This window comes from Vipera ursinii (assembly GCF_947247035.1).
Source record: "Vipera ursinii genome assembly, chromosome: 1".
NCBI lineage: Eukaryota > Metazoa > Chordata > Lepidosauria > Squamata > Viperidae > Vipera > Vipera ursinii.
In genome coordinates this window covers 326,157,857-326,183,432 of record NC_139512.1, presented here as the reverse complement: position 1 = coordinate 326,183,432, position 25,576 = coordinate 326,157,857, and the positions used below count along the sequence as shown (strand labels likewise).

General features: G+C 37.2%; 1 protein-coding gene across 4 annotated transcripts in view; it reads right to left on the bottom strand.

Annotated features, from left to right (window-relative positions):
* Positions 1 to 16,994: 16,994 nt before the first annotated feature.
* Positions 16,995 to 25,576, bottom strand: part of CCDC85A (coiled-coil domain containing 85A) — a 165,438-nt gene continuing 156,856 nt past the window's right edge. For all 4 annotated transcript variants that reach the window (XM_083377845.1, XM_083377846.1, XM_083377848.1 and 1 more), the window contains one exon: positions 16,995 to 17,457. In XM_083377845.1, the coding sequence (XP_083233971.1) occupies positions 17,368 to 17,457 (90 nt within the window). In that variant the 3' untranslated portion in view covers positions 16,995 to 17,367. The remainder of the gene's footprint in view (positions 17,458 to 25,576) is intronic.

The window sequence follows — 25,576 nt, the reverse complement described above, 5'->3', positions numbered from 1 at the left end:
AGAACATAGAAACCAAAGAACTGTTCTCCTATTGCTGTAAATATTGTAGAATCAGAACAATAATTCTAATTGTTTGGAGAGTTACTTTAGCATCAAAGGGGATAATGTGAGCAGGGAAAGTGAATGCTGCCATATGTGCAAATATCTGGGAAAGGAAAGAAAAAGCATAAAAAAGCAGGCAGTGGTAGGCAAGGCTACCCAGGTTTACCTTCCCTGTATTAATGGAAAGGCAAGAAGAAAGGGGACAAGTAATGAGACCTTGTGTTGGTCATAGTCCAGCTCAGCCCTATTGTCAAGCCATTGCAATTCCAACTAAAATGCCTGAAGTTGGGATAAGCAACACCTGGGAACAACATGGAGAAAAGCTGCTAAGGAGGCAGTAAGTAATTGCCCACTGATGTACAGAAAAGCATATGTATTGCTGTCTGTAGAGCATAATTTTTCTTATTCTCTGTTTGCTGGTTGCAGAAAAACATGAATGGAGCGTGGAGTCCATTGTGGCAGGAGCAGTGATGTCATTATCCCTTTAATGCATGAAGGAAGCTTACTTTAGCACTTAGCCAGTTAGCTCACTGAATGCTTGTAGCCCCTCCACATGTAATCAGTGTACCACTACAAATCTTCTATACCTCACTTGCTATGCATCAAGAATCACATTTTATAACTGACTCCATCATAATATCCATTCAAATGTTATTTTTCCTACGTAAGGGAAAAATTCAAGGATTGGAAATACAAGTGCATGAATGGATGCATTTCAGTCAAGAAAAAATGTGTTCTGAACCTTTGAATACTTTCTAGAAATATCTATTTGTGATTAGAATTTTCATTTGAATCTTCTTCCAATTTCTTATCACTGTATATTATATCAACGTTGTTCTCTTCCATAGGCTGTTCTCCATTGAAATCAATGGACAATACTATGCAAGAACATTTACAGAAACCCAAAGTACTCAATCACACTAAAGATATATTTTAAATTAATATCTTCAGTGTCCAGGCTGTATTGATCCATCTGAACATTTCAGGTTCTGAAGCTTACTTTAAATGTGCTGTCCCTGTTCAGGTCTGGAGGAATTTGCCCCTATTTTCCACCTATATATATATATATAAATGGATTGCAGACATATAACATAATATGTAATGAGGGAAGCAGAATCTTCTTCCTGAAAGTTACCTCTTCTTACGTCAGATATCTAGTGAAAGTATGAAAACTTTTTCAAATGCCTGAATTAACTGGAGGAAAACATATCTGACGCTCAATTTTATGGCTAAAATATGCCTCATTTAAGTTTCAAGGCAAACTTAGAAGCTCCTTCTTAAATGATGAAGCATCCAAGAAATTTCAAAGGAACCTGCCAAGAAAAAAGGTCAGTCTTAATTTGCCACAAAGTTCAGCCCAATTTTGAGACAAATTTGCAGGTTCCTCATAGCAACCGTGAGTGAGAAAGTTTAAGGAGGAAGAAAAAGGAAAACAAACCAGCAGGTTGCTTCTTCAAGCTCTTCCAAAAGCCAGAAACACAAAGGAAAGCCTATTATCTGTGATTTATTAGTAATCTGCAATTCCATTGAAAACAATAAAGGGAATGGAGCTACAAGTTTTCCCTTCTGATCACCAATCACATTCTGATGTTATCTTATATGGATTTCAATAAAATTACAAACATAAAGTCCAACAACTGTATTGTTGAACTAGATGTAAATGAGTACTGGAGCATTTTGTATCACCAATGTACAAAAACACCATTAATTTGTGAGGAAAGTGTCAGCATTTCCACTATGGCCAGTCTCCTTACCTACAGCTTCCCTATATATTCTAGAGTGCCATTGACATAAGCTATACATGCTATTTTCAGAGGACCTGAATGCCTGATATATATATATATATTTAATCCCATTTATATCCCGCCCTTCTCCGAAGACTCAGGGTGGCTTACAATCTAAGAAGCACAAATCAATGTTATTATTATTATTATTTAAAGATATGAAAAATCACAGGAACCTTCATAATAAGCCAATAAACAATTTTTATGTCTTCCCATTTAAAATATTAGCATCAAATCATCCTTATAAATAGCAAAACTATTTCTAATAATCCTTGTATTTTTTTTTAAAAAAAAGCTTTTTATAATCCTGCTTCTGTTACACAATCCTTTTTATAACATGGGTAGTGAAGGCATATGTTTGCCTGCTTCTTAATTAATCTTCATTCTTTTGACTGCATTAATACTGTTTTCTAGTGTTTGCCACTTACTAGTCAAAACATCACACAAGAAGAGCCTTATATATGCAGGGATGTTATATACAGCAGCAACAAAATGCATTAGACTATGTAATAGGAGTTATTACATATTTTAGAAAAACAACTGAAAAAATTTACATTTACATTAGGCAAACTATGAAAGTCTTACACTACATAGTTTCTAGAATTCTTTTCAATAGTTTAACATCCTAGCATAGTAGACATCTGTATTGTGTGTTTTCATAGAATTATTGTAGGGACAGATAAAAATACTAAGTTCTGAATCCCCATGTATAATTTGTTTCCAAGACTGTAGATTGAGAAGAATGAGACGATTTGGTGGGAAAAATGCACAATGACATTTGCATATATTTGCAAAAAATATTATCAATAAAGCTCAATCTAATAGAAAAAAACTGGGATATGCAAAAAAAACAGTTAAAAAATTACTGAAATGGATTAGTATCTGAAAATGTGCAAGACTAAGGGGCTGCATTTTTATTTGTTGTCAGCCTCACTACACTAGTCTATCTCTTTGCAACAATAGTGTCAAGGCAGCTGAACACAACCTACTTCCATTCTTCAAAATGGTCTAGTTTTGTTTTATTTCTGATTTAATATTTTCTAGGCTCTAAACCCAAAGATTGTATCATAAATATAACCACCCTGCCCAGGGCCATTCATTATGAGGACAATAAAGGCAATGTTCATGACTATTGTCCAAGGTCTCAGACAGTTCAGAATTCAAACAACCAGATGAATTGGGCAATAAGTATAATGGGTCTAGGATAGAGGTGTCAAACTGCCGGCCCGTGGGCCAGATGCATCATAGCAAAACAGTACCCACCCCATTGTCAGCAATAGCAAAAAAAGTCACGATACATCGCAACACATCACATGACGTTGCAAGTTTGACACCCCTGATCTAGGTCAACTGACTTTGGTCAACTCACCAAAACCAACTGTGTCCTTGATCGGCAAAGCATATTCCATTTTTGCTCCTGGACAGGTTGAATTAATAATGATGACAATGAAGATAATAATTACCCTTCAAGTACAGAATGCTATTTTGCTGCAAGAGATGCAGAATAAGTACCTATTCCATTATGTTCAATAAACTCAGGACAGTCATTTCTCTCAGCCAAGTGATACCATCTAGCCAATCTTGGCTGTTCCCAAAAGATTAGGAAAGTTGGACCCAGTAACTACATGAATGAAAACTATCAGAAAATTCCTGGGCTGTAGCTTAGGTAGCAAAGTTAACATCCTCAAGGAAGGCAATGGCAACCATTTCTGTATGGCTGCCAAGGAAATGGCATGAGCATAACCTTGAAGTCACCGGGAATTCACTCAGCTCAAAGAAGATTTTAATGTACCCTAAAGTTTTGTTACAATGATATGCCTTATGAGCAAAGTAGGATACTGGATATATTTAAAATAAACAATTAAGTAAACTTTGTAGGAACCACAGATCACTCTAACAGATTTTTTTTATGTGAAATGAAAATCCTTTGACAACTAATCCTTCCAATGCAGCTTCTTGCAATCTGGTACTCTCCAGATGTGTTTAGAATGTGTTTAGATTGCACTTCTTACATTTCCTAAGAAACATAACCACACTAGCTATGTTTTCTGGTGAATTCACTATATTAGATCACACTAATAAAATTCCACAAATTCCACTGTATCTGGAAGGCACAAGATACAGAAACACCTCTTTACATGGAGTTGAGAAGATATGACTGCATTACAGAAGTCTGATGTTGTAATCATTGTTGAAATAAAACATGCCAAAAGCTTTGCATGGTTTGGAATATTGCTCTATAAATGCAAAACATCCTTGTTCTTCTTTTTCTTTTAGATAGTCTGGCAAATATTTGCCATCAATCAATGCAGCCTTCCTTTAATTCTACACTCAGGGCAAAACATATCTTAAGACATAATTCCTCATCATGAGTTGTGCCCAAAGACACAGCTTTCTGCAAATTATGTTTTCTTTTAAATTTAAATAATGCAACTAATGGAAAATAAGTTAAAACATTCATATATGTATGAATATACTGTATAGTATGTATGTGTTTTCTTTTAAATGTTTTAGTAAGATGATTATGATGAACAGGTTCTCAGGAACCTAATTTTCAATAAAAATACATTAAGATATATCTCTGCTTCTTGACATCAGATTTTACTTGATTGTATGTTTTTAATCCCAATTACATATCGGGGAGTCATATGCCATTTAGTTGTACACAGTTGTAGATATAAAAATGTATATGTGCAATCTGCAGATTTGACCAGCCTATAAGTAAATTAATAAATAAAATAAAATTAAAGTCCTGTGCTCTCCTATTTGCTTGTTCCTTGTCTCATGTTACCTTGCACTATGGCTATTTATAGAAACATGCAGCCACTTCTGCAAGAACATGTGGGGGGAGTATAATGTTTTGGTGGTGGTGGAAAGAGACAGAGGGAAAGAGGCAAGAAGGAAGGAAGGAGCAAATATTAGTCATGTATACATTCCAGTGGAAATGAAACAGAAAAACAACAAAGGAAAATAGAATGAGTGCTCTATCAACATGGTTTTGTTTTGTTTTTTCCCTGTGATTCCTATAACCTAGGTTCAGTTAAGGTACTCATGGCGCTCACAGTTTTATGTGATTTTTAATATCATCAGTCTGTTATGGTGTAAACTGTTTTTGTAGAATTTATTCCTTTTTTTAAAAAAAATATTTTTTAAAAAATGGGATGGTGGAAGGGTGGGGTTAACATGAAGTCTAATGCATTTGGAGAAGGCTCTGTGAGCCCCCTCTTATGGTCCCTGTAGGTGGGTGCTTGAGAAGAGGATAGCTCTTCACTTTTGGAATACAGAACTCAGTTTAGTGAGGCTTGCCTGCAACCAACTTCATTGTCTTTTCAGCAGCAAAGGCCCTTTTTTTTCTTACTGGCCCTTGAGAACATTAATTTACAAAAATCCCTATTCATGCTGCCATGTGATCCATTAAATATGTTTATTTCTGCTGTGTCAGCTTCTGTTGCTGTCAAGGGCTGGGGAAATCAGGAAATCCAGTCAGTTCAAATCAGTATGAAAGTTTAAGCTTAAACTCTCTATAAGAATCTGAACCACTAATGGTCAAAGCAAATTGGCGGTGGATAACAGTAAATGAAACTCAAGGTGGGCTGGACTTAGATTTCTTGTGGGTACAAAGGTACTTGTGACTGATGACATGTTTGATCCTCTCTCTTGCACTCAGCCTGGTCATCTCCCACATTGCTCAGTAACTGAATTAAACAATTTTGAGTTCATATTTACTCACTGAATGTATCCCACAGAAAATCTCTGTTGTGCTTTAATGTAACTAACCTTGGAAAAACTTTTATACTGAAAGCAGCAAATAAATTCTTAAATAAAAAATAATAATGGACATTTCTGCTCTTTTTCTATAGCTGGATATAGATCTCATCCATTTTGTTATCTGGGAAATTAACTGTTGTTGGAAACTGTCAGAAACCAAAGGGGATGCACATTCATGTTGTTTGGTAGAAAGCTCCACATAGAGCTGAATATGCATACAGACAATCAGGCAATCTAATTCTAATGGTTTTTACTATGTAGTAGGCTAATATTCTGCACTACTCGGATCAAAATAGGAGGTTTCTTTTTGACAATAGCCAGCTACATATTCTCTAGAAGCTGACAAGCAAACCATGAAGGCTGTTGACCTCCATAATTGTTTATCTGTAGGATCTGTCCTTCAAACATATAAAGCTATCACATATCACTGTTTTTCTCAGGAATACAGAATTAGAACTGATCTGCATCCTATGAAAATAATATTGCCTTCAAGAACACCACCACTAACTCCTCCTCTTTCTATCTTTCCATAGCTAATTGGAACTGCAAATAGTTTGTACAATAGTAATTAAGAATTGTCATCAGAACCAACCTGCCTGCTGGTTCTAAGGCCTTCTTTGAAATTAATTTCTCACATACACCGACTCACACAAACATGCCCATTTCAGTTATGAACTTATTTTAACTATCCCAGTGTATTAGCTGCTATGACAACATAAACCAGTACAAGTAACCTTTGATTCTGGGTTTAATATTGTCTTAACGTAATATCATGTGGCCCTTGACCTGTTTTCAAAACCCATCTTCAATAAATTGAACTTCAACTGAGAATGATATATGAGCCTTTCCTAGCAGACTGTTGCCTAGGGAAATCAGAGATAATTAGACATCTGAGACACAAAGTAGAAGATGTTAATGGGTAAATTAGATGACTTCACTTTTTATTTTTTTTACTCACATGGTTCTTATTTCAATCTCACCTACTAATTGGGATGTGGCCCAAATACTTTTTCCAAGGGTGGGTAACTTTCTATAGTTGCTTTTGATATAAATACATGGCCAGAGAAGCAATAAGTGTCTGGTACATAGCAGAACTTCCTTCAGATTTAAACTAATAAGCTTCACTAAATGAAACAGTTGCATGAAGGAGTCAGTAGCGCAGAATGGGATTTTAGGGTAAAGAAAGACTATTCTATAGAAAAGGTATCTCAGACATGCAGCCCATAAAACACAGTATTATTATTTTGCATGGCACATGCCTCCCTAACACAAGTAGGAGAATATAGACTGTATATAGGGCATCAACTTGCAAATCTCAGCCAAGTACTGTAGATGCTCCAGCTCAGAAGAAAGTGTAACTCCATGATCCAGACATGTCAAACACAAGGCCCAGGGGCCGGATCCGGCCCGCGAAGTGGTTTCATGTGGCCCGCGAAGCCATACTGGAAACAGTGAGGGAACGGCCCCCACTGCCTTGGCCCTGGCCCAGAGACCCTCCTTCTGCCAGAGACCCTCAGATCTGTCCCACTCCTGCCCAGGCCCCCATAGGCACCCTTGATGAGAACGATGTAGAGCTGGCCACGCCCACCCAGTAGGCCATATGCACTCTAGCCACGCCCACCCAGTAGGCCACGCCTACCCAGGCCACACCCACCCGGCCCCTTGAGGGCAACCGCAATGCTGATGCGGCCCTCAATGAAATTGAGTTTGACACCCCTGCCATGATCAAACTAGGCAGCCTGAGGATCAGCTGTAGTCATACCTCTCCAACCCCACTCCATAAAGAACCATAATAGCTTAGACCTGGGATTTTCAATTTACTACTTGCACAGCAGGCAGAGGTGCAGCATTACCATTCCTGCTGCTTAGTAGGAATGATATTATCCTTATTTGTTTTCTTTCTGGCCAAGTTGTTGGGTTTCAGCTTCTACCTTTTCCCAAAATGTCCATTCACTTGCATTCCAATTATTGGCTGAAAATTGCAAGGAGGCTCTGAAAAATATCAGCTTCATCACCTATCCTGCTGTCTGGGATGAACAAAAGGAAGCTGTGGTGGGCTTTGTGGAAAGCTTTATATCAAAATAAAATCATCTTCCCTTAAACATTAACAGAATCTACAATGGACTGAAATCAGTGTCTCCATTAGATCATTGACAGTCAAGACTAAAAATAAGTTAATCAAGTAAAAATAGCAAATGGGGGAAAATATTTTCTCAAACTTCCTTAAACCCCCAAATGAGTTACCCAGACAGTATCTACATATTGAAGGAGACTGTCTGTAAAAACAAATCAACTTCATTAAAGTCATCTCCCGGGGGACCTGTATGTTCACAAGAATAAACATTATAGATGACACACACCCATGCCCCACACGTGTCACCCTAGAACAGGGATAGGCAATCTGGGTTCTTTTATGACTCGTGGACTTCAACTCCCAGAATTCCTGAGCCAGCCATGCTGGCTCAGGAATTCTGGGAGATGAAGTCCACAAGTCATAAAAGAGTCAAGGTTGCCTACCCCTGCCCTAGAATCAGTGAGTTAAGGGGAAATGCAGAGGAGAAAGGGAGCTGAGTTTCTGGTTGGATCTCCATTGCATTTTAACTGCCTAGAGGCTGCTGGGAAAAGCTGAAAGCTGTGAGTTAAGGGGGAGTGCAGAGGAGAAAGGGAGCCCGTGTGCCTAATGGTGCACAAATCATATAACTAAAAAAATCTAAAACAGCAGCAGTACATTCAGTGCAAGTCTGAGATTGTGATTTCATTTTATTCCAGAATGTCTGGCTTAGTTCAGTGCAACACTTGTTTTGCAGCTGTCTTTCGTGGTGCTCTTTTCAAACTTGGATACTGTCCTATCTGTAAACAAATCACTAGTCTACAAGGATAGATTACTTGTCTAGGGTCTGTGCTCTTGAGGAAGAAATTAGGTGACCAATTCAGCCCTTCTGCTCTATTGAGCTGCCATGCTATCAGCCCCCTCTACCACAAAGATCCTGCAGGAGAAGGGCAGCTGTGAACCATAAACACAAAGCTTTCACTGTGTCCCTGCATAACAGAGAGTGCCCTTAATAGGGACAATGAGGAGATAGATCAAGGTAGTTGTGATGGTGATAACTCAAATAAGCAGGGGATCATGGTCCGAGATGAAGAACTTGTTTTGGACAGGGGAAAGTATGAATCAGGTATTACACATCAGTCATGCAAGACGAGCAAGGCATCCAAAAAGAGAAGTCACCTTCTGGTTGGTGATTCAATTATGAGGGATGTAAATTTAGGAAAGGATACAGAGGTTTCAAAAGAGGTCAGGTGTCTTTCAGGTGCTACTGCCAGTAGGGAAAAGAAGCATATTTTTAAGATAGTCAAGAATGCCAGCAAGGACTGTGATGTCGATGCTGTTATACATCTTGGCACTAATGATCTGTCCCAAAAGGATGTACTCTCTGTGCAGAATGATTTCCAGAGTTTGGGGCACGAACTTAGCAGGATAGGCTGCAGGCTTACTTTTTCAGAGGTTTTACTACTGTATAAGGAACAAAATGGAAAAGGCCAATGTATAGCAGAATTCAATATGTGGCTAAAAGAGTGGTGTAGAAGGGAAGGCTTTGGTTATATTAGTCATGTGTCTGCAGCTGGTCCAATGAAAAAGTGTACAAAAGAGACAGCTTGTATCCATCAAACAAAGGGGCTGAGTTACTCAGTAATAAATTCACAGATTTTCTGGAGAAATATTTAAACTGAATAACAGGGACAGCGATTAATTGATACAGAACATTCCTGTCCCTGGCAATCTAAAAATTATAGGCTTGATGGCTATTGAATAACAATATTGTCATTGACCTTCAGGGCATTGCACCAGGTTATGCAGCAGGGAGGCAATGCCCTGTTGTTAATCAATAGCCATCAAGCCAAATATTGTTCCGATTAACAAAAATTGCTGTAAAATAAGTAACCAAAAATAAGTGGGTTTTGCAGTAGTGTTTTGGGTTACTTTTTTCCAGTTTAATAAAGTTGTTTGATTACATACATTAAACACTCATTCAGTTTTGACTCATTTTACATCAGTCTAATGATACTTATGATAATTTGAGTTTGAGAGTCATGCTGTAACTCAAGCATGGCTGATTTTTGCTTCTGTGAGGTCCACAGTCAAGAAGGAAACCCACTGCTTCCTAATTTAAAAAAGGAAGAGAGCCAAGAGGGTTTCTTTTCTAATCTGAGGTTTAGAGGACTGGCATGGGGTTGTCCTCCATAACTCACCTATCTTCAAACTCTCACAGATGCAAATATTGCCTCATATGAAGCTCTTTGCATGTTACCAACTATATTACCCACCATAACCTCAGAATAAAGCAGTCAATTGATTTTGAGATTAAATATTTTATTACCATTGCTAAAATGAACACATATGTTTGGTATCTCCATTATATGATGAATTGTAAAAAAATAGTTTTATTACAGTATCAAAATTTACATACTTATGTCAAAAGGCCAACATCGCTCAAATTATCTCCTGCAGAACTTGGCTAAGATCCATCGAACAACAAAAGTTGCTCCCAACCCTCAACCAGGGAAAAGAACAGCTTAGACATTTCTACCTTGAATAGTAGCCAGCTGCAACCCATTTACTAGACTGAATGGAACACTTTGTGATACAGCATTAGGAAAGAAGACTGCTATTCAATGAAAAATAGTTTAATATCCCATTGATCCAGAAAAATACTTAAAACTTCTCTAGAGTTGTTCTTTGGATCTAGACATTGACCGCAGGCACAAATTCTTTGAGGGTCTCTTGCTTTCACTGTTCTCATGGAATAATAGGAATACAACAATTTTAATATAAATAATAAAAACAACTGTGTCGACTAGCATGACATAAAAAAAATCTGATTGAATTACTAAAGCACATTTTTGATAACCTTTTTTTTCAGGGGAAAAAGGGGGGTGATTAATGCTGCACTATATTAGTGCTGGAGCCATCTAATACCCACAATCATAATAGCTGAAAAAGAAAAAAGGAAAACGAACAGGACAATATCAATTTTGAATTAAACCCTCTTAATCATCCCAATCTTGGGAATTGTTGCATTCCTATTGTTGCTTTAAATACTCAGGTATGATTAAAAAGTCAAAGCAACAGCATTTAATCACAAGCCTGTTGCACATTCATACAAATATTACTGCATTTTGATATATACACAAAATAGCTATCAGACATTTTAATACACAGAATCTAATATTATACAGTGGAGTGGATAAGAGGGAAATTTTAATGTCAGCCTATTTATATCCAAAAACTCAAGCAAAATGAAAAAGCATTTTCAACCTCAGGTTAATGAAGGACATGCTTTCAAGAATCCTCAACATTTCCTCTGAAAGGATGTGATCCTCTGCAAGAAAAGTTCTTCCGAGCCCCAAATAAATACAGTGTTATTCACAAATAAACATTTGTGAAATAAAGTTTTATCCTATAAAACTGAAAAAAAACTAGCTCCCTGGTACTTAGGAGGGACTTGTGGTAGGGTTGGATTAAAGATTTCAAATGCTTAATATCTATAGTAGCACAATTCTAAAACCCACATCAGCAAAAAAGCAACTGGGAAAGGGATTTGTTGAACAGACTTATGATGAGCCATTTCAGTTTGATGATGTATGGGCTCAGTGCACGACTCTGCAGCATCACTGCTACTGAAATCAATTTCATGAAATAAGGAGCACCTACAGCAATATAGCTAATTATTTTCAGGTACTTCACAAAATTTCTACATGGTACAAAAATGACATCATGTGGCAGGAGTTGAGCACCACCTTAAAGGTCAGCTAACACCTGTAGCATCAACTGCACTGGAGCACAATTACTACATAGGAAATTAGTATTAATGAATAAGAAATGAGTCAGGGAAGGGATGATGACTTGGTTATACTTTGGTTCAAATTACCCAGGATCCAACCTAAAATTAATCTTAATTATGTCTATCTTTCAGTTCGATGATTAAAATAGTGTACCAACCTTCAGCCTCCAAATGGATAATTTTGTTTGTCACTTAAACTAGAAGCATAATTGTCACATCCAGAACACTTGGATTCATAGGAACTACAGACACAATGGAATCCAGCAGTCTATCCTGAACTATACTACTGGTAGTTGTGCAATGTGCAGATAGGTTATACTGAAACCTACGTCCTGTAGGCTTTCTTTAGAGAAGAGGCCTTTTGGCTACTCATTCTCTCTATAGCAAATATAATGTGGACTTGTGACAAAGACCATAGATTCCACTAAAGACTTGAATACTTATTAATATCCTGAGTAGCTGGACATGACGGGAATTTGAATCCCACTTAGTCTAGATCTATGCATCTGTACACAGTAGCAAAAGAAAAGGGAGCAAGAGGCAATTGCTCCTTGAGTCACAGCAGAATATCAGTCTCCAAATGCTGATGACCAGTAACAACAGTATCATTATATATACTGGAGCTCAAATGATCCAGTCTGGATGTACTCTACAATTGATACTGGTGCAAACTTAAGTGTACACATTTGTGTATGTCATTTTCATTCAAGCACTATTACAAAGATTCAGAAATAAAAATTTCCTATCTGGAAAAAAAATCAGGTGAACCACTTGGGTGTTGATGTTAGTGAATTTGCTGAATTTTTGGAAGCCACCTCTAACTTTTCATGGATGATGTAAATACAAATACTGTTTCTGCCTGAACTGTATTTCCACCTCCCAGTTATTCTTTGTACAACAAAGAATACAGGAGTCAGGATCTGTGATTCAGGAGTTGTGTTCTGCATTTTGTTGGCATTTTTTAGATCCCTGGAGATAAGAATTCTTTTTATGTAGGAAAACATGGAGAACCCATTTCAAAAACTGCAATGAATAAAAATAATTTCAGAGGGAACAGATCAGAGACTATTTTTTTTTTCAGATTTACTGTAACTAGATAATTCGGTGGGACATGAAGATACCAATAACTTGGAGAAATTAGACCCTGGGGATGGTCCAATCCTGAAGTGTTCTTATCCTAAGAATGCTGCCTAACATGCCCAGTATCTTCTCCAGTAACAGGACATGTGATTCATCACACAACTATAAAGTGCAGTAAAAGCCCTATCAGAGAAGATATGTTTTGAATACAGATACACTTGACTTACAACAATTCATTTAGCAACCGTTTGAAGTTACAATGTCTGGAAAAAGTGACATAACCTGTTTTCATGCTTACAAATGTTGCAGCATCTCCACAGTCAGATGATCAAAATTTGGGTGTTTGGGCATGTATTGACCTTTCCAGCTGGCTTTTGACAAGAAAAGTGAATTGGAGAATCTGGATTTGCCTAACTGCATGAATCACTTAATTCAGTTGTTGTATGAAACTAGATTCACACTTAACTGTGGAAAAAAAGCTAGCAAAATCAAGGATGACTCACAACAATAGCCTTGATTAGCAATGGAAATTCTGGTTCTAATTGTGGTTGTAAATTGAGGACTACCTATAAACCTAAATCTCCAAGGTTGGATTAACTGTATTTCAGAGTACTGAAAAGAACTTGATGGTCTGACTAAACTGTTGCCTATTAAATGCAGAATCCTGGAGACTGGGGAAATTAGTAGACTAGACAAGGGCATATATCCCTCTTTTCAACAAAATGAAAAAGGAGAACCTCTTAAACTATAGCTTGATTTAAATACCTAGGAAGATTCTAGAGCAAATAATAAATCAATCACTCTACAAGTTGGATTCTTGGTATTCTTAGCTTGGTTGTTTTCCTGTAGATATTTCTAGATAACATAATCAATCATGGGAAATTAAAGTTAAATGTTGATTATGTATAGTAGTTTGTCCGGTCTTAGTTTGGTGTCATTTTTTTAAGTTATCAAGGAAGAAACCACAGTCCAATCAAGAGCAGGAGGGCAAGCTACTATAGATAAATAACCAGCAAACTATACTCTTCCATGCACTGATATTATTTAATCTAGTAACTAAGATCTGCAGTAACATCTGCAGTAAAACAACCAGAGACCCATCATTCTCTATTATTGGATCTGTAAGCCCCTTAAAAATATCCATATATTTCCACTGATTTGTCAGGAAAAAGTCTTACCAGACGTTTGCTAGGCAGATATTTCTTGACCTCAAGAAAGCAACTGACATTGGTATTATGATTATCAAATATGGGTTTTATGTTGTGTTTATTAAGTGATCCAAGAGTGGCTTGAAAACTATGTTCAAAGAGTTAATTCATTAATGGTTCCACATCATTAAAAGAAAATCCAGTGGGATGCCAAAGAGTCTTTTCCTGGGCCTATGTTTTCAACATTTTTATAAATAACTTGAAGAAATGATTAAAGATTTGCAGATGAAATGGAATTAGATGAGAAAGATTATACTATAGAACACAGTAACAGAATTCAATTTTGAGAGAATAGAAAAATGAGATGAAAATAATTAAATGAAATTTGAGACAAAATATTTATGAAACAGAGATCAAATACACAGAGGTAAGATGCGATGTACTTGGCTTTGTAATGGTGAGTATGAAAAAGATCTTGAACTAGTACTTTGTATCTTGAATATAAACTAGCAGGCTATAAAAAATAAGCAAATGCAATTTTAGACCACATTAACACAAATATGGTTTCTAAATTACAGCAAACAATTATTATTCTTTATTCTGCTTTTATCAGATCTCATTTTTAATATTATGTCTGCTTTGAAGCATTTCACTTAAAGAAGGATCCAGACAAAATGGAACATATCCAGATAGTAATAATAAAGATAGTGAAGGGACCAGAAACTAAGTCCTCTGAGAGGAATTGGCCATTTTCATGATAATATTTTTCAAGCACCTTCAACAATATCACATACATAAAAAAGGCCAAGACCTATTCTTTATCATCAGAAGATATGAAAAGGGATTATGTTACAGGGTGATAGATTCCAACTGAGTATCATACAAAACAAAACAAATCCTTCCTAGCAACAAGAACAATCTGACAATAATATTCAGAGAAGTGATTGGTTCCTTTTAATTTGGATGTGCTCAAGTGGTGAATAGATAACTATCGATTAGGAATCATTTAATATAATTCCTGTACAGAATAAGGGTTAGAATCAGTGGTCTCATAAGCCCCTTCTAATTCTATGATTATGCTAGTGTTCCACAGTATGGATTTCAGTGTTCAGTAAACTTAACCTCCTCAGTCTTTAGATTCATTTATCGGAGTCAAAATATTATTATTTTTTTATTGCATTATCCTTAAAGCCATGGAATATTTTGTATATCAGCCTTCAGTTTTGAGTGCCAGATTTTTGAAAGTTAAATGATTTCTGCATTCGTCATAGTCATGATGGGTTTGTCATTTGTCTCTAAGTTTAGCCCAGGTTTTACTCCCAGGAGCTCCCTGAAATATTTTCTTAGCACAACCCAATTTCACACTATTTTCTGATCCACTTTTTCAGGAGCAAAACCTGCTTTCCTCTAATTCACTATTGTTTCATCTGCTCTGAAAAATACACTTACATTGTACATCCAAAGCAAAAGTATTACCAACCGATAGAGTTTGCTTTGTGTAAAGTCCTGTTCAATTCATGATACATGTAACTTATTTTTGATACTCTGCAGAAATTGTGTCCGTTATATAAACTGCTGGTTTTCAGACTAAAAATAGTGGCCAATGGAGGGAATTTATGATATTTGAGAAACTGTTATTGAAGGTCATAAATCAATGATATGGCCATCATTTAAACTTTTGGGGTAACTTTTAATGATTTCCTTTCCTTCAATGATTTGTGTTTGTTATGCTCTTTAGTGTAATCATGATTTAAGCTGAAGCTTCATTCTAAGACTCTTCATTTTCAACCTAATTTCGAATTTATAACTGAGAGATGAGAAGCCTATATCCATTTTTCCAATTATTTGTGACTTGTCTGGAAATGGTGCAAATGTCTATATTTTCCACTTTACCTCTCAATCTATAATTGTCACCCTCACAGATACTACTATCATTAGCATTCAAGCTTTCTTGGTGTATTGCTTCTTAGTCCTGATTGCCATTTTCACAGCACATCCATCCATTATTGTCTGCCAGTCATTAATATTGCCTTTCCATCAATCTCTAATTCAAATTGATTAGAAACAGCATGCTGCTCCATATTCTAAGAGCACAACTTTCCCCTTTTCATGTTTTTCTGTGTGGTTTGTGTGCGTGTTAAAAATAAAAGCCTGCAATTTTGGTATCTGAGCTTTCTTGTTTTCTCTTTAGATATCAGCATTGTTCTATTAAAACAGAATGCATATAAGTGCACTGTTCGCTCCACAGTTCTGGAAGCAGTCCCTCCCTTTCAGCATTCTCCTTGATGCATATGTGTGGATCTCCAATCAAGATTTAGCCATGGGTACAATTGCAGCTGCCAGAAACCATGTCTCCTGAGCATTACTGCAGGTACCCTGTCTTCAGCCTGGCCCAAGGATCTATTTCATCCCTGAAACGCTTGCTTCTTTTAAAAGCAGCACAGGCTTTTGATGTCCAGTTACTAAGAGTGTCTCAGGACTTGTCTGCACTTTGCTATAGAGGGAATATCTCCTTTAATAAGAGAAAGGCCAGTTCTTTAGAATGCAATCACCAAAGTAGATAAGAATAAAGTGATTCTTGGTCTATGTTTTTAGAGCAATGAGGCATCAGAATTTTAGTGCTTATAAATATAGTTTTTCTTTTGCTACACTATTGGCTCTTGAACGTTCGGGGCATTTAGTAATAATCTTAGCAATTGGAAAGAAAATGGTTTCAGCTGCAGTTTGTCTATTCACCATTAACCAATATTTAATACACTCAAATACAAGATTACTCTCTTTTCAAACTGTAAAGACCAAAAACACAATTCACTGGAATCTCTCTAGTGGTGGGATTCAAATACCTGAACACCCAGTTCTCTGTGTGGACACCACTTCTGGAAATCCATTCTGGGCCTCGGAGGCCTTCAAAACGGACTTCCGGAAGTGGCATCCAGGTACATTCTAGGCCTTGTGAAAAAGGGCTAGGGCACAGGTCTGCAACCCGCGGCTCTGGAGCCGCATGCAGCTCCCAGTCCTCTGCCATGTGCAGTCCAAAAAAAAAAGTGGGACTAAAAAAGTTCAACCAATCAATTCAAATATGCAGAGTAGGTGCATACCTCGCCTTGGCTCCACTCTTCAGTCAAACCCTGTTCTGAGCATGCGCGCATGTACACGCATGCGCACACATTTTTTGCGGCTCCCAGTTTTTCCTTTTGTGAGGGAACCAGTTCCGAGTGACTCTTTCACTGTTTCAGGTTGCTGACCCCTGGGCTAGGGCATCAGCCGGTTCACCAAAGTCAATAAAAAAATTGCTAACCAGTGCAAACCAGCTGAATCCCACCCCTGAATCTTTCTTTCTTTCTTTTTCTTTCTTTCTTTCTCTTTCTCTTTCTTTCTTTCTCTTTCTACAAATGCACTTTCTCTGACAGTTTTTCTTCTGAATTAATTTGAACCACCTTGATGATTGTTAGCTATATTCTCCTGTGTGTGTGTGTGTGTGTGTGTGTGTGTGTGTGTGTGTGTGTATTGAAAATGCTTGTGGCAAAACCAGAATGGTGTATATTAGTTGAAGATCTAGATAACTCACACTAAAGTCTACAAATAAAAGACTTCTATTTTCCAGTGATGGCCTAGAAAGTATTTGGCATTGTCTCATTACTACTAAAAAGGTTGTTGTGAAGTCCACTGACACTTGGAATCCTTCTTCATTTTAATAGCCATTCACATTGGCCCTTTGTATTGGCTTCCAGACAAGTGCTGTCTAATTCCAGGACACGAGCCTGCAGCATCTCCAAGTTTCCTCCACACAACCTGAAAAAGTAAATGGAAAGGCATGTTAAATTACAAGGTTTATTAGGTAGATAGTATTATCTGGTATCATAAAAATAAAAATAAAAACAGTAAGTTATAGAACAAACATCTAGCTTATACTGTATGCTTTAGCTGGAATACTACATATCCTTAAAAATTGTTTTAATATTCTAATTATTTAAAACATCATTTATTCTGTTTTGTGAATAATAATAATAATGATGATGAGGATGATGATGATGACAATGTTGGAAGGGGCCTTGGAGTCATCTCGTCCAAACCCCTGCTCAGGCAGGAAACCCTACCATTTCAGACAAATGGCTGTCCAGTCTCTTCTTAAAAACTTCCAGTGTTGGAGCATTCACAGCTTCTGGAGGCAGGTTATTCCACTGCTTAATTGTTCTAACTGTCAGGAAGTTTCTCCTTAGTTCTAGGTTGCTTCTCTCTTTGGTTAGTTTCCATCCATTGTTTCTTGTCTTGCCTTCAGGTGCTTTGGAGAATAGCTTGATTCTCTCTTCTTTGTGGCAGCCTGAGATATTGGAACACTGCTATCATGTCACCCCTCACCCTTCTCTTCATTAAACTAGACATACCCAATTCCAACAACCATTCCTTATATGTTTTAGCCTCCAGTCCCCCAATCATCTTTGTTGCTCTTCTCTGTAATCTTTCTAGAGTCTCAACATCTTTTTTACATTGTGGTGACCAAAACTGGATGCAGTATTCCAAGTGTGGCCTTACCAAGGCATTGTAAAGTGATATTAACACTTCACGTGATCTTGATTCTATCCCTCTGTTAACGCAGCCTAGCACTGCAGCACACTTGAGTGGCTTATGAACATTACCATTTTGTATCTTCTAAGATACATTTCATAATAGTTTTCAGCTTAATGAGGAACAGAAAATATTTTTCCAGAAGACAATGCTGGAAGATAATGCTGATATAGCAATAAAGTGACCACCATCTGATGAGAAAGGACAGACTGCACAACTGAACATGCAGATTAAAGGGCAGTCAGTTTTCTTGTAAACTTTACACTATCTATGTGAACAGCAATGATTGTATTAAATCCTAAAGCCTTTTTAGTGCCCTGAAAATGATATTATTTTAAGATGAAACATAATTACTATATAAATGTAATTTACATATAATTGGTTGATTCCAAACTTGTTTTTATATCCCATTAAATTCATTTTAACTAATTCAAATTATTAACTTGACCTGCAGATTTTAATATAAACTAACTGCAACTATTTATCTTTTGAATCACCCCAGAGATGTTATTATGCCAGAGAAGTTCATTAGCCTATAATATGATCACTTTCATAGGGTATGACCAACACACAACTTTATGTGTGTATAAATACATTGCACGGATCTCTTAGCTGGTAGGATCAATGACAAATGAATATTGTTTTGCAACCTAATTTCTAGAGATCCTAGCTTGCAAGTGTTAAAAGTGCAAGTGTTCATAGGGTAAAAATGGGCATTGACTCTTCTTTATTGCAACTTGTTCTGTCTGCAATAGCCAAGTATTGCCCTAATTGCTCTCTTCAGTCCTGCAGGAGTTTGTGAGATAATAACAGCATCATCAGCATATAGGAGAATCAGGACTTTGCGTTGTGCTAGGTTAGGCGGATGCAGGTCAGGGTTCTGTAAGAGATTGATCAGGGGGTTGATATAGAAGTTAAAAAGGATGTGAGGGCAATCTGGCTGCGACAACTGTCACCCCATTGATCGCCAGGGTTGAATGGCATAGCAAAAATGGCCAGTGCTCTCCTTATACTTATCAGGGAATGCTGCACATGGTTTGATACATAAACACCAGGGCTTTTTTTGTCATAGAACGCTCAGAACGGAGTTCCGGCACCTTTTTTTGGATGGAACCTTGTAGGATAGGCAAGGCGGGTTGTATGACATGTGTGAGTTCCGGCACCTTTTTCTTTTACAAAAAAAGCACTGATAAACACTATGTGAAAGTCACAACTTATCAAGGCCATGATGGGAGGTAGAGGTCATTATCAAAACTATACTGCCTTTTCTTTTTTCTTACATCATGCTGTGACTTGTTTCTTACTGTTTCTTGTTTCTTGTCTGCATTTGGCAAAATATTGCTTACGCCAAAAGGAAATGATGTGATAGATATGCAGGCATATAGATAATATACTGTAGCACTGTAAAAGACAGCAAGTTCATGGGGTTTGGGGATCTTTTTCTTTAAAGAGCCATACTAGAAGAAAACCTAAGTTGTTGCATCACCTCTCTGCTCCCTGAACAGTAATTAAGTTTGCCTTTAAAAATAGTAATTACTTTTCAGAAAATAAAATATTTTACTGATACATATTTGTGCCGAGAGGACCAGTTTGGTATAGTGGTTAAGGCACTAGGCTAAAAGCTGGAAGACCATGAGTTCTTTGGCACAAAACCAACTGGGTGTCTTTGAGTCAGTCACTGTCAGCCTTAGAAAGAACAAGGCAAGGTAAAAACAATTTCTACTAATCCTTGCCAAGAAAATTGCAGCAGTCACCAGGAGTCAATATGACTCAAAGGTACCCCCCCTCCAAAAAAAATTGTGCTGAATTTTTTCTTCTTTGTACCTATCTCCTGACTTAATAGATAAATAAATTGGCATACAACAGTATCAGCATTATTAATAAGTAATTTATCCCTCTCCTAAATCAGAAGCCTTCCAATTCAGTGGCCAGAGAATATGTTGCATTTTGCCTAATTCCAACTACTAAATTGCTTTAGACTGGACTGACACCTGTATGATGGAAAGTGATAAATTTAGCGAAATTTAGCAAGTAATCCAAAGGGATGACTCCAGGGTGCAGTAAAAATAGTCAAGATCATAACCACAATGGTGTAGCAATAGCACTTAAGATTTATATACTGCTTCATAGTGCTTTATAACCCTCTCTAAGCAGTTTACCAAGTCAGCATATTGCCCCCAACAATCTGGGTCCTCATTTTACCAACCTCGGAAGGATGGAAGACCGAGTCAACCTTGAGCCACTCAGAACTGAACTCCTGGAGTTAGCAGTGAGTTAGGCTGCAGAATTGCATTCTAACCACTGCACTTTGTAATTGAAGCTCTGCCTGTTTTTATATGTATGTTGTTGTTGTTAGTTGCAAAGTCGTGTCCGACCCATCGCGACCCTATGGACAATGTTCCTCCAGGCTTTCCTGTCCTCTACCATCTTCTGGAGTCCATTTAAGCTCACGCCTACTGCTTCAGGGACTCCATCCAGCCACCTCATTCTCTGTCGTCCCCTTCTTCTCTTGCCCTCAATCTTTCCCAGCATTAGGCTCTTCTCCGGTGAGTCCTTCCTTCTCATTAGGTGGCCAAAGTATGTATATGTATATGTATAGATGACACAATACATATAAAAAAACAGGCAAAGCTTTCATTGCTTTCATGGCCACCATCTTAACTTTTTTTTACCACATCCTGAGAGACAGCCCTGCCTAAATCATACTATTGTGTTTTCATGAGTGTTTTGACATTCTGAAAGGTCAGAAACCAAATCTGCAACTTCAGGTTTTTGGGGTTTTTTTTCCATTTCTTTATGCAATGAAAAATGAAGTATCAAATGATTGGCAGTCTTTTCAATCATTATACTTTGGATATGCCTACTCTAAATAGGAATGTCCTAAAACAAATACACTATCATATAATTAATATATTATGACTAGCCACTAAGAACTAATAAAAGAGTGAAGGACCCCATCTTCAAATCAAAGCACTGGCTATAAATACACATTAGCTACATTGTTTTAAGAATTATATCCAATTCATGTATCTAAATGAATAGAAGTTTTCCCAATAAATTATATTTAATTCTATCCAAAGTTGAAACGATTGAAGCTATATTAGAAATTAAAGTCTCCTGGGACAAGAATGCACAAAATTTAAATATACCATTTTCATTTAATACTGACTTTTAGAAACATGAGCTTTTCCTTATAATGAAGAAAACATGTTAGGAAAAGTTACTGGAATTAAATCCAAGAGGTAGAGCATCAGTCTTACTGCCAGAGACAATAAACAGTTGCAAAAGGCTTTTAGTTCTGATGTTATAATAAAAGTTCAGTTCAAGCTGTGCTCTGTAGCATATTGGGAAGCTTCAGACAAGTTCCCACTATCTAGGGAGCTTTACAGAAAAGTAGAAAACAACAAAAGCTATTTAATATTTTTTTAAAAATGAATACATATTTCTTTAGATTTCACCAAGTACAATTAAATAATTATAAACGTTAATCTGATTTTCTTATCCCAAATTTATAATAACACGCTTTGTAGTAATTTCGAATTTGGAACTGTTAAACAGAAAATAATTTAAAGGGGGGCTTCTTACAAAATTCTAGAGAATTGGTAAAATGCCAGGCCACTGGAGGACAGCAAATGATAGAACAGAATCACAGTTGGAAAAAATGGCTTAGGCTGAGTACAGTACTAAAAATCCAAATGAGAACATCCCATTCAGATGGCCATCTAACTTCTACTTGAACATTTATAATAAAAATCTATATCTACATGGAGGGAAGCAGGCAGTAGGGTACCCCTGCATGCTTGAACCTGATGCTTTTCAACATCTTCATAAATGGTTTAGAAGAGGGGAACACAGATGACACCAAGCTGGGGGGGGACTTGCCAACAATTTGGAAGACTCAAGATTCAGAAGGATCTTGATAGACTTGAGAATATTCAACAAGATGCATTTCAGTGGTGAGAAAAGTAAGGTCCAGAAGTTAAACAGGAAAAATAAAATACATGGATATAGAATAGAAGGTACTTAGCTCAACAATAATAACTGTGAGAAAGATCTGTATGTCCTAGTAGACTTAAGTATGAGCCAGTAGTGTTGTAGCTGCCAAAAAAGCAAACGCAGTACTAAGCTGCACCAACAGAAGGATAGCATCAACATCATAGGAAGTGATAGTACAACTCTATACTGCACTAATGAGGCCACATTTGGAGTACTGCATCAAATTCTGGTTAACACAAAAAAGATGTTGGGGCCCTAAAAAGAATGCAAAAAAGAACAACAAAGATGATAAAAGGTCTGGAGGCTAAATCATATGATAAGTGGCTATGGGAACTATGTATCTTTAACACAATGAAGAGAAGATTCAGGGAAACACGATAGCAGTATTCCAATACTTGAAGGATGGTCATAGGGAAGAGGGTGTCAATTTATTCTCCATAGCACTTGAAGGCAGGACAAAAAGCAATGGGTACAAGCTTGTCAGCGGGAGATTCAACCTGGAAATAAGGAGGAATTTCCTGACAGTGAGAACAATTAATCAATGGAACAGCTTGCCTCTGATTTGTGTGTGTTCCATTGCTAGAGGTTTTCAAGAAAAGATTGGACAACCATTTGTCCAGAATGGTATAAGGCCTTTGGCTGGGGATTGGACTAGAAGACTTCAAAAGACCTTCTAGACCTATGATTATATGATCTATGTGGGCTAAAAGTTTCTTCATAAATCTCTTGCTTTGTGATACCTAACTTATGGGAAATATCTTTTGATGTGGATGGACAAAGGCAACTCTAGGCTGAATCAACATAAGTCTTTTTGCCCCCAATTCATGCAAAATAATCACTGCGTCCAATTGTAGCTATATTAAGAGGGATTCAGAGAAACTGGAACAGGTTCAGGAAAATGTAACAATACTGGTTACAGGACTAGAAACTAAGTGTCACAGATTCTTGTTGAAGGAATCTGGCTTTTTTAGGTTTCTTGTTAAGTCTTAGACCAGAGACTTAATAGAACAACTGTCATCAAACTCTGAAAAGATGTCACACCATAATCTGTTCTCAGTGGTTCCAGACTGCAAGACACAGAACAATGGTCTTAAAACAAAGAAAGGCACATCCTACTAAATGCTAGGAAAAAACCTTCCTAATAATAAAAATAGTGGATAGTGGAACCAATTATCCAAGTGAGCTCTCTTCAGTTGATGTGATCAAGGTAGAGGCTAGACAGCCACCTGTCAAGGAAGTTTTAATTTGGATTCTTGTCCAAGAAACTGGAGTCAGTAATTTACATGGCCTTTCAACTCTATGAGGCAATGATTTGGAATTTGTCTTTTTTTTAACAGTAGCACCACATGGGGTGGACATTTCCATTGAACATAACTCCAATAATCCTTTCCTTTTAATTAGTATGGGAGAACCAGAGTTTCTCAGGACAGAAAACAGAGTTAACAATACTATAGTTGTTCACTGCAAAGCCAAGAGGTACAGGGCAAAATGTCAATTAAAACATGTGAAAGGTGAGAGAAAGAAGCATCAAAATAAAATTACAATAGATATAAAGAAAAAATATATATTTTATGTTATCAGAGGCCAACATGAATATTGTACTAGCTTGTTTCCAGCGTGCAACAAAGATTCTTATCTAGACATGCTGTGTTTTGCATCAGAGAGCTTTAAGTGTCAGAGAACCTATCATGTAGACCAGATCAGAAAAGAAAACTAGAACAATACCTCATTGAAATATGCTGTGGTGACACTATCTTATAATCCTGTGCTTTTCCTCCCCTCCCTGTAATACTCCAGGGAGTATGAGTCTTTTTTTTAATATTTTCTCCTTGGATTTAATGCATGCTTCTGCACCTGCTGTGGCTTCTGGATGGCTTCTTCAAGGTCATCTCTATGGCTCTCTACATTAAGCTGTGCATGAATTTAGAGTCTAACCACATCAAACCACACTAGATTTAACATCCAGGAAATTCTCTGAAGTCTTCCAGTGAGCCTGACAGTCATTGATAATTCATACCTCATTAATGTGTAAGTTTAGATTTCTGTTCTGCCAACATGTATGCTTTTATAGTAGTTTATCACTGCAGATGGGGACTGTAGCCAAGAAATTAAAAGATGCTTGCTCCTCGGGAGGAAAGCCATGGCAATTCTAGACAGCACACTAAAAAGCAGAGACATCACCCTGTCAACAAAAGTGCATATAGTCAAGGCTATGATCTTCCCAGTTGCAATGTATGGCAGTGAAAGTTGGACCATAAGAAAGGCTGAGCTCCAAAGAATTGAGGCCTTTGAACTATGGTGCTGGAGAAGACTCCTGCGAGTCCCTTGGACTGCAAGGCGATCAAACCAGTCAGTCCTAGAGGAGATCAACACTGACTGCTCTTTAGAAGGCCAGATCCTGAAGCTAAAACTCAAAATACTTTGGCCACCTAATGAGAAGGAAGGACTCACTGGAGAAGAACCTAATGCTGGGAAAGATTGAGGGCAAGAGAAGAAGGAGACGACAGAGAATGAAGTGGCTGGATGGAGTCACTGAAGCAGTAGGTGTGAGCTTACATGGACTCCAGAAGATGGTAGAGGACAGGAAGGCCTGGAGGAACGTTGTCCATAGGGTCGCGATGGGTCGGACATGACTTCGCAGCTAACAAAATACTTTATTGAATTTGCCATTTTGAAGCCCTAACCTAGTAGAGACAAGTTTTTTTATTCTATTTACAATACCTTCTTGATGTTATCACTCTCAATAGTTTAGTATCAGCAGCAAACATGGTCACAACACTGTTCAGCCATAATTTTAGACCATATATACTGTATGTGTACAAGTTTAAAAGTACTGGATCCAATTCTAGGGGACCATATCACATTTTGTGTGATATTTTCCAATCTATGTCTATTCTGGTTTCCATTGTTAACCAACTGTCAGTTTATTAAAAACACTTGTACCCTTATTCCATGGCAGATGAGTGTAGTGAGGGATTACATCAAGGCTTTGGGATAAAGATTTAGTAAATAAGATGATTCTCTTTATAAACTGGGAAGGAAATAGCATAGAAACAGCACACATGGAGCCTCCACACGATATACCAATTCTTAATGTCTAGTTTCACATAATATACTATGTCTTGAATAATAAAACACAAATTCTTTGTCAAACTTTCTCAATGAGGGCACCTCTATAATCTAGAGCAACCTATTCCAAACAGCCAGAATATTGTCATTATATTTTTTAAGAGCCATGAAAGCATAGGAGTTACCAAGATTTTATTTCTCATGAAACGTAACACATAAGAGGAGTTGTTGTTACATATACTATTAGTTTGCTATTAAACTTTTTGTGAAGTAGCCTAAG